This window comes from Diadema antillarum, unplaced genomic scaffold (genome assembly GCF_040938485.1).
Source record: "Diadema antillarum isolate AM-2024a unplaced genomic scaffold, OU_Dant_1.0 seq00000357_RagTag, whole genome shotgun sequence".
Lineage (NCBI taxonomy): Eukaryota > Metazoa > Echinodermata > Echinoidea > Diadematoida > Diadematidae > Diadema > Diadema antillarum.
The window spans coordinates 803,261-818,623 of NW_027271363.1; the positions used below are offsets into that span (position 1 = coordinate 803,261).

At 38.2% G+C, this 15,363-nt stretch overlaps 1 protein-coding gene across 1 annotated transcript in view; it reads right to left on the reverse strand.

Annotated features, from left to right (window-relative positions):
* LOC139731106 (uncharacterized) overlaps window positions 1–15,363 on the reverse strand; it is a 91,896-nt gene that overhangs the window by 68,263 nt on the left and 8,270 nt on the right. The window contains exons 2-3 of the mRNA XM_071641986.1: window positions 5,144–5,281; window positions 780–1,012 (exon numbers count right to left, since the gene is read on the reverse strand). Coding sequence (XP_071498087.1) covers window positions 780–1,012; window positions 5,144–5,281 — 371 coding nt within the window. The remainder of the gene's footprint in view (window positions 1–779; window positions 1,013–5,143; window positions 5,282–15,363) is intronic.

Consider the following 15,363-nt stretch of genomic DNA (forward strand, 5'->3'; position numbering starts at 1 on the left):
AAAAGAAGACATTAAAGTCTGTCTTCAAAAAGAAAGGTTAGACAAATAGGATTTTAGATTACTCCTAAAAGATGTTATGGAGCTTGAATTCTTTCACCTCATGTGGAAGTGAATTCCACAGTGTTGGTCCAGAGTCAGCAAAATTACTATAATACTCTTTCCCCCCTCCCCTAAGATTTCCTAGAAAACGGAATATGTAAGAGACCAGACGTTGAGGATCGAAGAATTCGTGTAGGTTGGTATTGACGAAACAAACAAACGTTGTAATCAGGAGCCGTTCCCACAATAACATGATAAACCAGAAGAAGTATCTTAAACCTACTACGCTCGTGCACAGGCAACCAATGAAGACTCTTTGATAGGGGTGATATGACTGCGTTTACTTGACAATGACAAAGAAACGATGCGTGCAGCGGCGTTTTGTAGCTTTTATAATTGGACAATTTTTGAGTTTGATAAACTGAAAAGCAGACCATTAGATTACCGAAATCAAGGCGTGAAGAAATAAGTGAACGAAAAAGTTTTTCCGTTGCAGAGAGAGTCAAATACTTGCGAATAAAACCAGTATTGTGCAATTACTCTGATCATTTTTATTAGGAATGGGATGATGACAATGCTGCATCCTGTATTCATGAGAAACTTTTAATATAATTATAATCCGTACAACAATGTGTTAATTGGGAGTTTCCTTTTGCACTTCAATCAGCATGTGATCAGCGTCAAAATAATTGCTAAGGAGAATTCTCCTTGACGAGATCAAATAAAAGTGAGTAGCTAACCCTAGGTGTTGAGCAGTAGAAATTGATCTCCTTGGGTCCAGTCCATCCCGAGTTACTTCTAGTGATGCGATGTGTTGCCCCGCACACAGCTACTGTCAAGGTACTCGGGTTGGGCTGCCAAATCTTGAAGTCGAAGGACAATCTTCCCGCAGAAAGTCTCCCCAATGCCGACTGCGGAATTTCGAACTCGGCCCCGTTGGCCCTGCCTCCGGCTCCAGCAATGAAATATCCCCCTGGAATGGGATTCACGAGCAACCGCGAGGTTGGGCGTTACAGATAGGTTCGATCAACATGATAAAAATTGAATTGAATTTTCGAATTGTAATTACTGAAACTGCACTGGTCCTACACTCGAGACACAGTTAACAGCTCCAGGACGTTAATTTTCATATTTCACTGGACATCTATACATATTATAAGACAAAGAAATACAAACAAGCAAGATATGAAATAATCAAAAGCGGGTCATAACCAGAAGATGTGTTAGCATACATACGTGTGTACACAAGAGACAATTCTATAACATGTGAAATAGGATGCATGACGCAAATCTCTCGTTTGAAGAGGCTACACCCCAGTAAATAATGCCAGTGCATATCTTGGCAATCAATGACTTAAAGTCAAAGATATAAAACACCTGTTTCTTGACCCTGGCCTAATCTAAGCATCAGTCATCGCCACAGCGCCAGAGGAGGGGGGGGGGGGGGCACCGCGAGAGGAGGAGATTGTTTTGGTTTTGGCATGGGCCATGTAGCTCCATGGTGCGTGTGTGTGTGTACGTGTGTGTGTGTGAGTGTAGACATTCAGCGTATGCAGACAGAGCATGCCTGTACTGTAGTGACCGGAACTATTGTCATTCCATTTTGCTCTCCCCTTCTCCCTCCCCCATCTCTCCCCCCTCTCCCTCCCTCTCTCCCCCTCGCTCTCCCTCTCTCTCTCTCTCTCTCTCCCCCTCTCTCTCTTTCTCAATGATCCAGTCAGCAGGCTGATTGTAACCAGGGAGGTAGTCTCACCTCCCCGTTGTAACTCACTGCCAAATAGCACATTGTCAGCACCGGCAAACTGGCAATGCTCTCCTTCTTATTCCTGTATTTTCGTTATTTACGGGTCAATTTTTTTCGTTCGAAATGTAAAATGGATGACCATAGAATTTCTCAATAGAATATAAAATTGAAAACTTTAGAAAGGATAGAGAAAATTGAGTTCACTTTGAATGGTCTGCCACAGGCAGATATCCTTATCATGCTCTTACGTAATACGACAGCTGCTTTCTCAATGATCCAGTCAGCAGGCTGATTGTAACCAGGGAGGTAGTCTCACCTCCCCGTTGTAACTCACTGCCAAATAGCACATTGTCAGCACCGGCAAACTGGCAATGCTCTCCTTCTTATTCCTGTATTTTCGTTATTTACGGGTCAATTTTTTTCGTTCGAAATGTAAAATGGATGACCATAGAATTTCTCAATAGAATATAAAATTGAAAACTTTAGAAAGGATAGAGAAAATTGAGTTCACTTTGAATGGTCTGCCACAGGCAGATATCCTTATCATGCTCTTACGTAATACGACAGCTGCTTTCTCAATGATCCAGTCAGCAGGCTGATTGTAACCAGGGAGTAGTCTCACCTCCCCGTTGTAACTCACTGCCAAATAGCACCGGCAAACTGGCAATGCTCTCCTTCTTATTCCTGTATTTTCGTTATTTACGGGTCAATTTTTTTCGTTCGAAATGTAAAATGGATGACCATAGAATTTCTCAATAGAATATAAAATTGAAAACTTTAAAAAGGATAGAGAAAATTGAGTTCACTTTGAATGGTCTGCCACAGGCAGATATCCTTATCATGCTCTTACGTAATACGACAGCTGCTGGAGTCATCAAACCCTGGCTTGGCCTCCAGGTTTGTCACGCCTGAGCAGAAAGCTTATTTGCAATGGACAAGTACTTCGACTCCCAACTCCCAAACGACAAATATACGCACCCCACTTTGGGTATTCCCCAGTTGGGGACTCGCCTCAAACGAGGGATTGACGGCATGGGAACCCCAAAAGCAGTTTGTAAACGCGGGTTCTATCAATAGGAAAAAGATGTAAATTAGTTTTGTAGTGGAGACTAGGACAAAACGTACTGAAATTATGAAACTATGAAAACTAAACTACCGAGGTACATACAAAAGGAAGAAGAAGGGAAATAAAATAAAAATAAAATTGGAAAAACAAAAGCAAAAGAATAAGAACTGAGTTAAAAAATCATATAAATAGACAAGTGAACGAGCATAATATTATAACAATTATCTAGAATCAAGTACTGTTCATAACGAGTTCAAAATGAAAATACTAGACAGTGTTGTGATAATATAATGGGAGCATAAACGCTGGAACCAGAGGTCAAGCAAGCATACACTGCAGATTGATCCGCCATGCGTTGAAAGAGGATAGTAAAATAACAGGTTAAAACAGTCTTATCATGCAACTTACCCTCATTAAGTAACATTGCTGATTCGAGTTTTTGTATAAACACAGAAGAACATTTGACTAAATCTTCGGGAAGATCATTCCAGAATTTGGGTCCGGTAAAAACAAAAAAGTTGTTGTTGTTTGTTTGTTTGTTTGTTGTTGTTTTTTAGCAAGGAGTGTGCAAGTGCGTGAAAGGTGAAATAAATCACTTTGTCTTTTAGTAAGCATAAACTTCATAGTTTTTCTGAAACATAAGCGGAGAAATTTCAGGCAAGTCGTTGGCTGATAATTGAAACATAAATGTGCCTAAGTTGTATAAAAACAATTCAGCAACTTTAAGGGGTCGGTTTGCAAAGACGAAGTAATTCGTGTGACAATAAAAACCAGATAGGCTGACTGAACGATAACCCGTTTCCGTATTAATTTTGAAAATTTTCTCTATGTGCGATTTTGCACAATTTCCCCAGGCAAATATACCGTAACTCAGATAGGGTAAGATAAACGTTGAATATACATTTTTCAAAATATATTTTGGGAAAATATGTTTGAGCTTATTTAAAATTCCAGCACATATGTATTTCTTGAAAGCATCTTAGATAAGTAATCTCTGTGATATTTCTATGATAACTCATGGTCAATATAAAGACCTAAAAATTTAGATGATTCAACTTGAATTAAACAAACCTTATTCATTTTATATCGCCTTGCAGGTGATCAACATAATGACTAAATAACATATAAATACTTTTGTTAAAGGACAAGTTCACCTTCATAAACATAAGGATTGAGAGAATGTAGCAATATTAGTAGAACACATCATTGAAAGTTTGAGGAAAATCAGACAATCCGTTCAAAAGTTATGAATTTTTGAAGTTTTTGTGCACTACCCGCTGGATGAGAAGACTACTGCAGTGTATGAATAACTTAGATTTCACATGCGTACAACAATATAAGGAAAATATAAAGAGAATTTCACAAAATTCCATCTTTTGAAAAAAGTACACATTCCCCTGACTCGTTACCGACAAATGTTATGGATAATATTATTCCCCCTGCTTTTAGAAAGAGGCAAGTCAAGTGCTCTATTATTATGCGAAAAAAGTGAAAATATGTTGAATTTTCTTTTACATTTTCTTTATACTGTTGTACGCATATGACTCACAAGCTGTAGTAGTCTCCTCATCCAGCGGTTCCAACACAAAAATTTAAAAAATTCATAACTTTTGCATCGATTGTCCAATTTTCCTCAAACTTTCACTGATGTGTTCTACTAATATTGTTGCATTTTCTCAATCCTTATGTTTATGAAGGTGAACTTGTCCTTTAATATTGAGAGATAATTTGTTTGCTTCAATCCTCATTTGAACCAACTTTAATTCTCTGTTCACTACATCTAATGATGATGATGATGGTAATAATAATTAATTTGGAGGAATGAGCGATGTCGGGACTTAAACATGATTTTTATAAATGAGCGGCTGATTGGATTAAACTTGCTACACAACATCTACATTTTAGGCATATGATACGCAACTTGTTTAGTGTATGTGTGTGTGTGTGTGCGTGTGTGTGTTTTGGTGTTGCTGTTTTTTCAGCTAGTGTTGTATCACTTTTCATAACAGCTGCATTTCTTTTTTTGGTTTTGTTTTGTTAGTTTGACTTCAGCAGAATGCCGGTAAACCAACAATATTCACAAAATGTATATACATACATATTTTTTACTGGTCTTGATAAATTACGTAGGCCCTACACTAAAATGTACTTTTCCTTCTCAGTCTCTCCTCCTTCTCTTCTTCTTACTTTTGGTTGTTTTATCCTACAGGAACCTTAACTATGCTTATGTATGATATCATGCACATGCTTAAAAAAGCAAAGCAAAAATAGAACTTTAACCAATATAATCTTACCTCCTTTATTATCATTGCGCTGTCTCCCATGGGGTCCGTAACCACTTGCCACTATCCACTCGCTGGATCGAATACTGCACGTTTCCAAGTCATTAATGAAACCCCAGAACTTTCTCCTACCGAAATCGCACGAAAATCCTACAGAGCAAAACCAAGGATAGCTCGTTTTATGATAATTATTGATTGATTGATTGATGATTGATTGATTGATTGATTGATCTATTCATTCATTCACTCGTTCTTTCTTTATTTCTTCTTTTCATTCATCCATTCATTCATTCACTTTTTCTTTCATTTCCAAACAAAACAAGTGAATATCAGACACGTCAAATACTGTTAAAAGAAACCCTTCTTGTTACATTAAAGACTATTCCAAGTAATTCCTATTGCGGAAATAAGCAAATATTTCATATCAAAGAATGACGATTACTATGCCATTGTCTACCCATGTTCGCAGACCAATATCCTGTATACATTAACAGATTGGAAAACTATGGAGTATTAGATAAAAAGGAATAAAGGACATCTTTCCTCAACTCTCCTATAATCAAATGTCATCAGTGTTCTACATTTCACCCGCACCAACTTCTCAACATCGATGTAAGTTCATGGTATGAATATTTGTTGTAATGATGCTAATGGAATGATCTAAATTTCTATGAAATCATAACTTATAAAACTGTCTTCCGAATTTCCTAAAATTTGCACTTAGTTTTTTACAGATCTTTCTGCATTTGCGAAATCCACAACAATGTATTTAGGAGAGACTTCTCTTCTCCTTCTATAGATCTAACTCCGGGGTTTGTAGACAGATCATCATTTGTTTGTTTACCATGATTTTGTCTGTTTTCATATCCTATCTGCACAAGACATGATCGCTGGATAGCCTATAGGACCGAACAGGTAGTAGTCTTACATGGGTTCCAATATTGTTTTCCGATTTTCCTTAAACTTCTCTCATATGTACTACTTACGTTTCTACGTTTATTGAATCCACATACATGTATGGGATAACTTATATTAGTCATATTATAGGTTTTCCCGGTCAATTTCATACTTTTGCCATTCAAGTTCCTATTCCGAGCATTCGATTTCATGCATTCCACGCTCGCAGCACTGAATCAGCAATCAAATTCAAAATCCGGTCATTCGAATTCACTATCCGAGCATTCAAATTCACTCTCGGAGCATTCAAATTCACTAACGAAGCATTCAAATTCACTATCGGAACATTCAAATTCACTATCGGAGCATTCAAATTTAAGAGAGGAGCACGCATTTCATCAAAGAGCATTCAATTCACGTCAAGCTGGCGACGGAATCTCGTCGGTCATTCAAATTCGTGAATAGGTAACCATGTTCCAAATAACTGCATTCAATTTAAAAGAAGTCCTGAATTTAGTTACTTTGGGGCCGTGTATGCATGTGTTTCTCACTTGGCTTGGAATATATTGGGATTTATGTTGATTATTTATTTTGCAGTAGAGGTCCACCTGTTAATTGACAATTTTAAACTCGCGCTTAGCAAATAGGAATATACAGGCACATTTCCCTGGGATTGGACATAAAATGGAGGTCCCACGCGTAAAAGAGTCACAACTCATGCACGTAAAAGATCCCACTTCATTTATTCATCGCAAAGAGCAAAACATCTAAACTGGACCCCATATGGAAGATCAGCTTTTGCAGCTGAATATGGGTTATCCAGCCATCTTCTTTGATAGAAAATTAAAAAACAAAAAACAAAAATTAGGCTCTGTATAGGCCTACAGACGAGCATAATACGGAGGGTTGAGTGACACTTTCGAGGAAAAAAAAACAATTTTGACTATATTGAAACTGATACATGAGCATTTTATACGTGTTGTCTGTTGTGTTTTGCTGTCTTAAGCATTGATGAATTGTCATTATGTGGTTGGTGTTGGGGCGTTGTCAGCATGCAGTATCATCAAGAAATATGATTACTAGTCGTGTTGTTTGGATGCACTGCTGATTGGACATTGCAATTTGAAATTTATTGAGATGAAAGACAAAGAATACATGAACAGAGAACAATGTAGAACATGTAAAGAATCCTAATTACACTATATGCAAGCATTCATTGGTTGTGTTGGCTCTTTTTCCTTTCTTAAAGGTCTCCTCCATTTTCCTCGTTAAATTCATTGCACGAAGTAGGAACTTGATCGTCTAAAAATGAATTTGAACGCTCTAAACAAGCTCATTGGGAATATCACGTGACTATCGTATGAATTTGAATGCACGAGTAGGAAAGTCGGTGCTCGCATTTTGAAATTGAATGCCCAATCGTGAATTTGATTTCACGAAAACGAAGTAGAACGCTCATAAATGAAATTGATCGCTCGGATTTTGAATTTGAATGCCCCAATATTTTCGCGTGCGTGCGCTGCGTGAATTTGAATGCACATTAATGAATTTGAGTGACAAAAGTATGAAATTGACCGGGAAAACCTATATTAGTCATACTAACTAGTAATATTGGCGAAATGAATAGTCGTTACAGGGAAGTTTGACCCCACACATAATACATGGATTCCGTGAACGCAGATGTGTTAGTTGTAGACATGAGTAAAGTTTTAAGAAAATCGGACAATTCTATTGAAAGCTATGGATCATTTTTTATTTTCCTGCTTTCCCCCGTTACATCCATATGTTATTAGGGTGGATAGGAAGACAATAACAATTTGTGATTTCAGTGCATTGCAACAGTATAAAGAGAATTCCACACATATTTTCATTTTTCTAGCATAATGAAAGAACTGCAGCTGCACTCGATGTGCATTTTCCGGAGGGTAACTAAAGTAATTTTACACTTAACCTTATGCTAGCAACACGTCGAAGGAATGCGCACTTCAGTAATTGGGAAAAGGAATTAGTGAATTTATTTGTACTCTTGTTTCATTATAATCATCATTATTATTATCATCATCATTATTATTATCATCATAATTATCATTAATATTAAGTAGTAGCAGTAGTATCAATGTTATTAATGATAATGTTATTATCATCATTTTTATCACTATCAGTTATATTTGTATTATTGCCCGACTGTGACGTCATGAACTGTTTCAGTCTCTTTTCCAGGGATGGGGGCATAAATGTTTACCAAAAGAGATTCAACACTACCCTGCTTGAAAGAACACAGGGTTCCACAGTGTTTTCACAATTAATTCACATCGTTGACTACGTCAAACGCTCGAATTTAACGGTGTAAATATGATTTCACACTGTGGTTTGGTTTTTCACAGAGAGTTCACATAGTAATGTTCTGTTTCACACTGTGAATTGATGATTCACCTTATTAGTACGCGCAATAAGAAACGCCTCCGTCAATTTCGTTTTCCAACGAAAGTTCGTTATCGATCCAGTAGCAACGAAATCTGGACGAAATTTGGACGAACTTTCGTTATCGATCCAGTAAATATCTGACGCTTTGTGGACGCTTTGTGGACGCATTTCACGCACGACCGCCCGCTCAATTCCGTTCGGCAAATGCGTTGCTCGTTCGGAAAATGCGTGTTCGGAGCTCGGCAGTTTCGTCCAAATTTCGTTAGAAGCGTCCGTGATCCAAGGCGCACATGGAATACACGTGTGTGTAGTGGCCACATCCACTAGCCAGCCGGCAAGAATCACACTGCAAGACTCAGCAAGTAGCACAGCGGTCGGAATGAGAACTGTAGACAGGCGTGGAATTCACCTGATACACATGATAATATTAAAATGGTAACATGTATACATATATCGATGCCGTTTTCATTGAAGCAATTTGTAAAAGTTTTAGTTTCCCTTACCCTAGCTGTAAGTACGGTACCGTTATCACTGCATTTAGTAAGTCACCTGATACACATTTCATGCTGCTGGCTGCATGTAACCGTATTAACCAGGGAAAGTGCACGTGGTGGGAAAGGCGAGTGCGCCGTGTGTGCGTCGCCATTGCTATGGCATGGCTCGCTCGCCTGAACCACGTTCTGTGGGCTAAACCAGGCAGGTGAGACTGGCTGAACGAAACAGAGATATGTACGATGTACTAGTACGAGTATAGTTCACGTGGTGGGTTTTTTTTTTTTTTTTTTTTTTTTTACAAGCAGAAAATAAACAACTGTTGATCATGAAATAGACTAAATTACCAATCAGAGATCATTCGGGTTCATAGTATTTAAGAGAAATCACGCAATTTTGGCGAGCGGGAACCCACAGGAACCTTATCGTAGAATGCCGACCAAAAAGAAAATGGTTTCACTAAAATTGCGTGTACGTAAAATCCATTTGAGTATTAGAAAGAAAATTAACCCCCAAAAGAGGAAAAAAGAAATTAGAAGGATTTGTTCGCCGTTATTTGGTCATTAAATATATTTTCTTTCTTCAGCAATTGCGCGTTACATTGCCCGTTTTTTTACTGAATCAGAAAAGCAAAAAAAAAAAAATATTTAAAACAAGACAATAAGTTTGATTCTTAGTTTCATATCGTTTATTTCTTTATTGGACAGAGAGATAATTCAGACGGTACGTGGAATTTTCAAAGCGACTAATTCTGACTGATTCTTAGTTTGACTAAGCTCTTTCTTTCTTTCTTTCTGTCTTTTTTTTTTGGGGGGGGGGGGGGGTGAGGGTCATGTTCGTTGTACCCATGCACCCATATATAAGGTTCGTTAGTACGAAAATGAAACGTTCAGATACACGCGACTTCCCTACACGAAATACTAGTATAGATGTTCGTAAATGTGATAGTCAAATTATATTATGATTCATAATCCGAAAATGCACGAATGTTTGTGATTGGGTAGGTGCGTTATTGTCGGATAAGCAAACCTTCGTATAGTACTGTAGTATCGAGCCTTTTGTATTCACGGATAAACGAACTTTTGGAATAATGAATTCTATATTAGAGCAAGACAATAAGTTTAATTCTTATATACTTGTAGTATGACATCGTTTATTTCCTAGTTGTGAAGCGGGAAGCGAGAGATAATTCTGAAAAGAAGTATAATATACAGACGGAACGTGAAATATTCAAAGCAGCTACATGAGATTAAATCTTAAGTTGTTTATTTGTTTGTTAGCTTTCTTGTTTGTTGTTATGCTCAAGTGTTGGTGTAATACTTTTTTTTTTTTTAAGGGGGGAGGCATTTTTGTAGTACCCACGTAAAGTTCACTGATGCGAAACTGATAAAATGTTCCGTAACACGCAAATTCCCTACACCTTGCAGACGTTCGTACCTAGTGTGAAAATAAAATCTATTATTATTATTATTTTTTTTTTGTCATTCGATTAGCAAACCTTCGGAGTGTCAATCCTTTCGTTTTCGGATAAACGAACTTCCTTTACTCACAACACCACTTTCAGAGTAACAAACTAGTCATTATTTTATTCGGGCATTGGGAATAGTTCAGGAAAGAAATATAGAAGGGAGGAAAATCATTAAGGCAAGAATTACGTTGGATTCTTATAGTTTGAAATAATTTATTCATTTCCTTGGTGTTCATTATTCCTAAAAAGAAAACGGGTGCGCTATTCCGATGGTTACGGCGTTATTTCGAATCCGAAACACGCATATTCCTTGTGCCTATCCATGTTTGTTGATTCGAAAATGTAATCATGCTGCGGGTAATTGCTATAGGGCCATATATTGTTTTATTTCTGTCTTTTGTCATATTATTATTATTATTATTATTATTATTATTATTATTATCATTATTATCGTCTTTCACTATTATTAACCAATAATTTGATTAACGAGCATTTTGTGGGCTGTTTTTTTTTTTTTTTGGGGGGGGGGGGGGCATTGTCCGATTAGCAAACTTTCGGAGTGTCAATCCTTTCGTTTTCGGATGAACGAACTTCCTTACCTCAGAAGAAGAAATCAGAGTAACAAACTAGTCATTATTTCATTCGGGCATTGGGAATACTAGTAGTTCAGGAAAGAAATATAGAAGGGAGGAATCCCAAACACGCATATTCCGTGTGCCTATACTCATGTTTGTTGATATGCTGCGGCTAAGGGCCTATAATATTGGAGGTCGTTTCTCATACCTCTCGTTTGGTATACGATTTCTTTCGTTTCATATCACTTAATTTTTTCCCTTTATATTCTGAAATATTTAAAGGTAATTCTTTCAATTGCCTCGCACTGTGTACATATGCATTTTAGTAACGGCGATTTCCCGCTTTGCTGCAGTATTTCGAAGGGTGTTTGATCCCAGCCGCTTCGGTGTGCTCTGTGGTAATGTTTATGTAGTTGTCGGGGAAGTTGTTGATACTTTGTTTGTTGTCATTTATTTTCGTACAGGCAGGGGCGGATCCAGGAATTCTGTAATATTTCTGGTGCCACTTCCGGGTTTCACTTCTTTTTTTTTTTCTTTTCTTTTAACGATAAATAAAGGGGGCGTGCGCCTCATGCGCCCCCTCTGGATCTGCCACTGCTACGTGTTTATCTCGAGTGATGGTGATCGTGTTTCTAAATGTTTATAAGAAAAGGACAAAATTATCGGAGTGATGCCTGATGATGGTGATGATAATCAACGATGCTGATGTAAAAGACGGCTTGCTGTGGATGCTGAGCGTACGTGCCCTTCGTTTATTTAAATGAGTTTTCCCTCTTTTACTCTTCTTTCCCCTCCCAAGAATGATAAAAAAGAAAACACCTACACCTCACAACAAAAGGAACCACGTGTGAACAACCATCATCAAGTTCAACCTAAATGTTCATTATTAGCAAAGAATAAGGGGGAAACACAAGTGACGGAAAATAATAGAAGCGACGAGATTGTCTTCTTGTGTAATGCGGTCTCTTGGGATTGGAAAAACCCCACCCTCTCCCTTTGTGGAAATTTCCACAAATAACCGGGGGGCCAAAAGCTAAAAACAGAGGTCGAGTTGCACTCTCTCTACAAACTAAGTAGACCATGCTTATTTTCAAGTTTTTATTGTAACAAACAACATTCCACTGGTCTACCTCAAAAAATTTGTTGCGAAAGCCTCCAAATCCAAGATGGCGTCCAAGATGGCCGCCATATTTACTGAATTTGTTATTTGAAAGATAGAATTTGATTGAAACATCAGATTTCAACAAATTTGATGTCATATGAAAGAGAATAAAATTGTCTACAAGTTGATACCATTTTTGTGGGTTATTGTGATAACTGGATTGAGATTTTAAGGAAAAAACACTCCATGACGCAAATCTCTCGTTTGAAGAGGCTACACCCCAGTAAATAATGCCAGTGCATATCTTGGCAATCAATGACTTAAAGTCAAAGATATAAAACACCTGTTTCTTGACCCTGGCCTAATCTAAGCATCAGTCATCGCCACAGCGCCACAGGAGAGGGGGGGGGGGGGCACCGCGAGAGGAGGAGATTGTTTTGGTTTTGGCATGGGCCATGTAGCTCCATGGTGCGTGTGTGTGTGTACGTGTGTGTGTGTGAGTGTAGACATTCAGTGTATGCAGACAGAGCATGCCTGTACTGTAGTGACCGGAACTATTGTCATTCCATTTTGCTCTCCCCTTCTCCCTCCCCCATCTCTCCCCCCTCTCCCTCCCTCTCTCCCCCTCGCTCTCCCTCTCTCTCTCTCTCTCCCTCTCTCTCTCTTTCTCAATGATCCAGTCAGCAGGCTGATTGTAACCAGGGAGGTAGTCTCACCTCCCCGTTGTAACTCACTGCCAAATAGCACATTGTCAGCACCGGCAAACTGGCAATGCTCTCCTTCTTATTCCTGTATTTTCGTTATTTACGGGTCAATTTTTTTCGTTCGAAATGTAAAATGGATGACCATAGAATTTCTCAATAGAATATAAAATTGAAAACTTTAGAAAGGATAGAGAAAATTGAGTTCACTTTGAATGGTCTGCCACAGGCAGATATCCTTATCATGCTCTTACGTAATACGACAGCTGCTTTCTCAACGATCCAGTCAGCAGGCTGATTGTAACCAGGGAGTAGTCTCACCTCCCCGTTGTAACTCACTGCCAAATAGCACCGGCAAACTGGCAATGCTCTCCTTCTTATTCCTGTATTTTCGCTATTTACGGGTCAATTTTTTTCGTTCGAAATGTAAAATGGATGACCATAGAATTTCTCAATAGAATATAAAATTGAAAACTTTAAAAAGGATAGAGAAAATTGAGTTCACTTTGAATGGTCTGCCACAGGCAGATATCCTTATCATGCTCTTACGTAATACGACAGCTGCTGGAGTCATCAAACCCTGGCTTGACCTCCAGGTTTGTCACGCCTGAGCAGAAAGTTTATTTGCAATGGACAAGCAGGGCCGTTTCTTCCACCTCCCTGGGACAAGTACTTCGACTCCCAACTCCCAAACGACAAATATACGCACCCCACTTTGGGAACACCCCGGGTGGGGACTCGCCTCAAACGAGGGATTGACGGCATGATTTTTTGATATTTTTCTGAAAAAAAGGAAAATCATGAAAATGCTTGATTCAGCATAAATCAGAGAAAGACTGAAGGATTATCTTGAAACGTTTCAAGAATTTTGTTTGACATATAATTAATATTTGGAGAAAATTAGGGGCCAGTACCATTTTTGGTTCAGGAGTTATAATGTCTCAAACTTGAAAACTCACTACGTAAGAATGGCCACTTTAGTTGTGACCAAGACCTTGTTGGTCATAAAAAAGTCTGCGCGCGCCAAGACTACTACACGCACCACTGGCACTGGCGCTGGTAGCAGCGCCAGTAGTGCGTGTAGTAGTCTTGGCAAATGCAGACTTTTTCTTCGACAAACAAGGGTTTGTGCCTGCAAACTAACTTTTCATATCAAGTGGTAGCTCAGGTGATACTGATCGCTATCATTTCAAAGTAGATTGTTCTGAAGCAGATGAGATGAAGCAAACAAAATTTCAAATAGAGGTAATAGCTTGAAACTTGGCACCAATCTTGTTATAGATAGTTTAAGACACAATTTAGATCAACCGCTCAAAAAAAAAAATCAAGATGACAGCCATCAAAGTTGACATAGTGTATTGCGCCAAATTAAATGTATTATTTCGATTTTGATACAATTTTGTCTGTTTTGATATCTTAAACCGTCTTAGGTTTTTATGGACACATTTTCAAAATCAGTGATATTCTACTCTCCGAAAGAGAAAAAACAAATCGAGTGGAAGTTTTTACTTTTGATGTGAGGAGTGAATAGCAGAAAATGGTGAACTTAAAGTGAAATTGGAGTGACTTTTGAGTGAAAATGTTCATTTTCACTCATTTTAGAGTGACCTTAGGCAGGGCTCCACACTAACTTTTATTTTTGGTGGCCCAAAGGCAAATATCCGACCTTTTTTGGTGGCCCGATCAGGCCACCAAATTCTTAATTTCTGACATTTTGGTGGCCCGACATGCGTTTTTGGTGGCCCCGGGCCACCGGACCAACGTTAGTGTCGAGCCCTGCCTTTGAATAGGGATCACTCGTCACTCTTCGAGTGATCCCCGAGGTCACTCTAAAATAAATGAAAATGAACATTTTCACTCTCGAGTGATCCTGATATCTAATATGGGAAAGCATCTACCAATGGCATAAGTTCAGATCAATTGTGACACTATAACCCACATGAAATCAGCCCAAAAACAATGTAAGAAAAATCTGATAACAGTAAATACAGTTTCAGCATGCTTATTTGTAAATGTGAATATACAGCACGAATAATCAATTTGGAAAATTTTATTCGAACAATATACTGAAAAGTAATTTCGCACAACACATTTAAGAGCAAAGTTGAGAAATTGCCGCCATGTCGGATTTTTTCTTTTTTTTGGGGGGGGGGGGTCGGATCAGAAGGGCTTTCAAGGACATCTACGGATCAGACATTATTACACATATACCATCATCATTCACGTTTTTACAACAGCAGAGTAACATACAAGTAAAAAAGCATATAGTATCTTTGATACAGAAGCATTTCTTTTTTTATCAAAGATTGGGCCTCACCCAAACACTAGAATGAGCTCCACCCCCCCCCCCCTCCAAAAAAAAAAAAAGACCCTCCATATGGTTTACACTAGTACAATATCGTTCGGATGTATAGAAACATGTAATAGACTGAAAGATAAGAAGATTAAAAATATATATCAAATTATAAGTTATAAGTTGAGATTTAACTTTGACGCAACACACTTAAGGTATTGTTTGCCATTGGGAGAGATATAACATTCGATTTATATGTGCAGGTTAGTTGTATTACAAA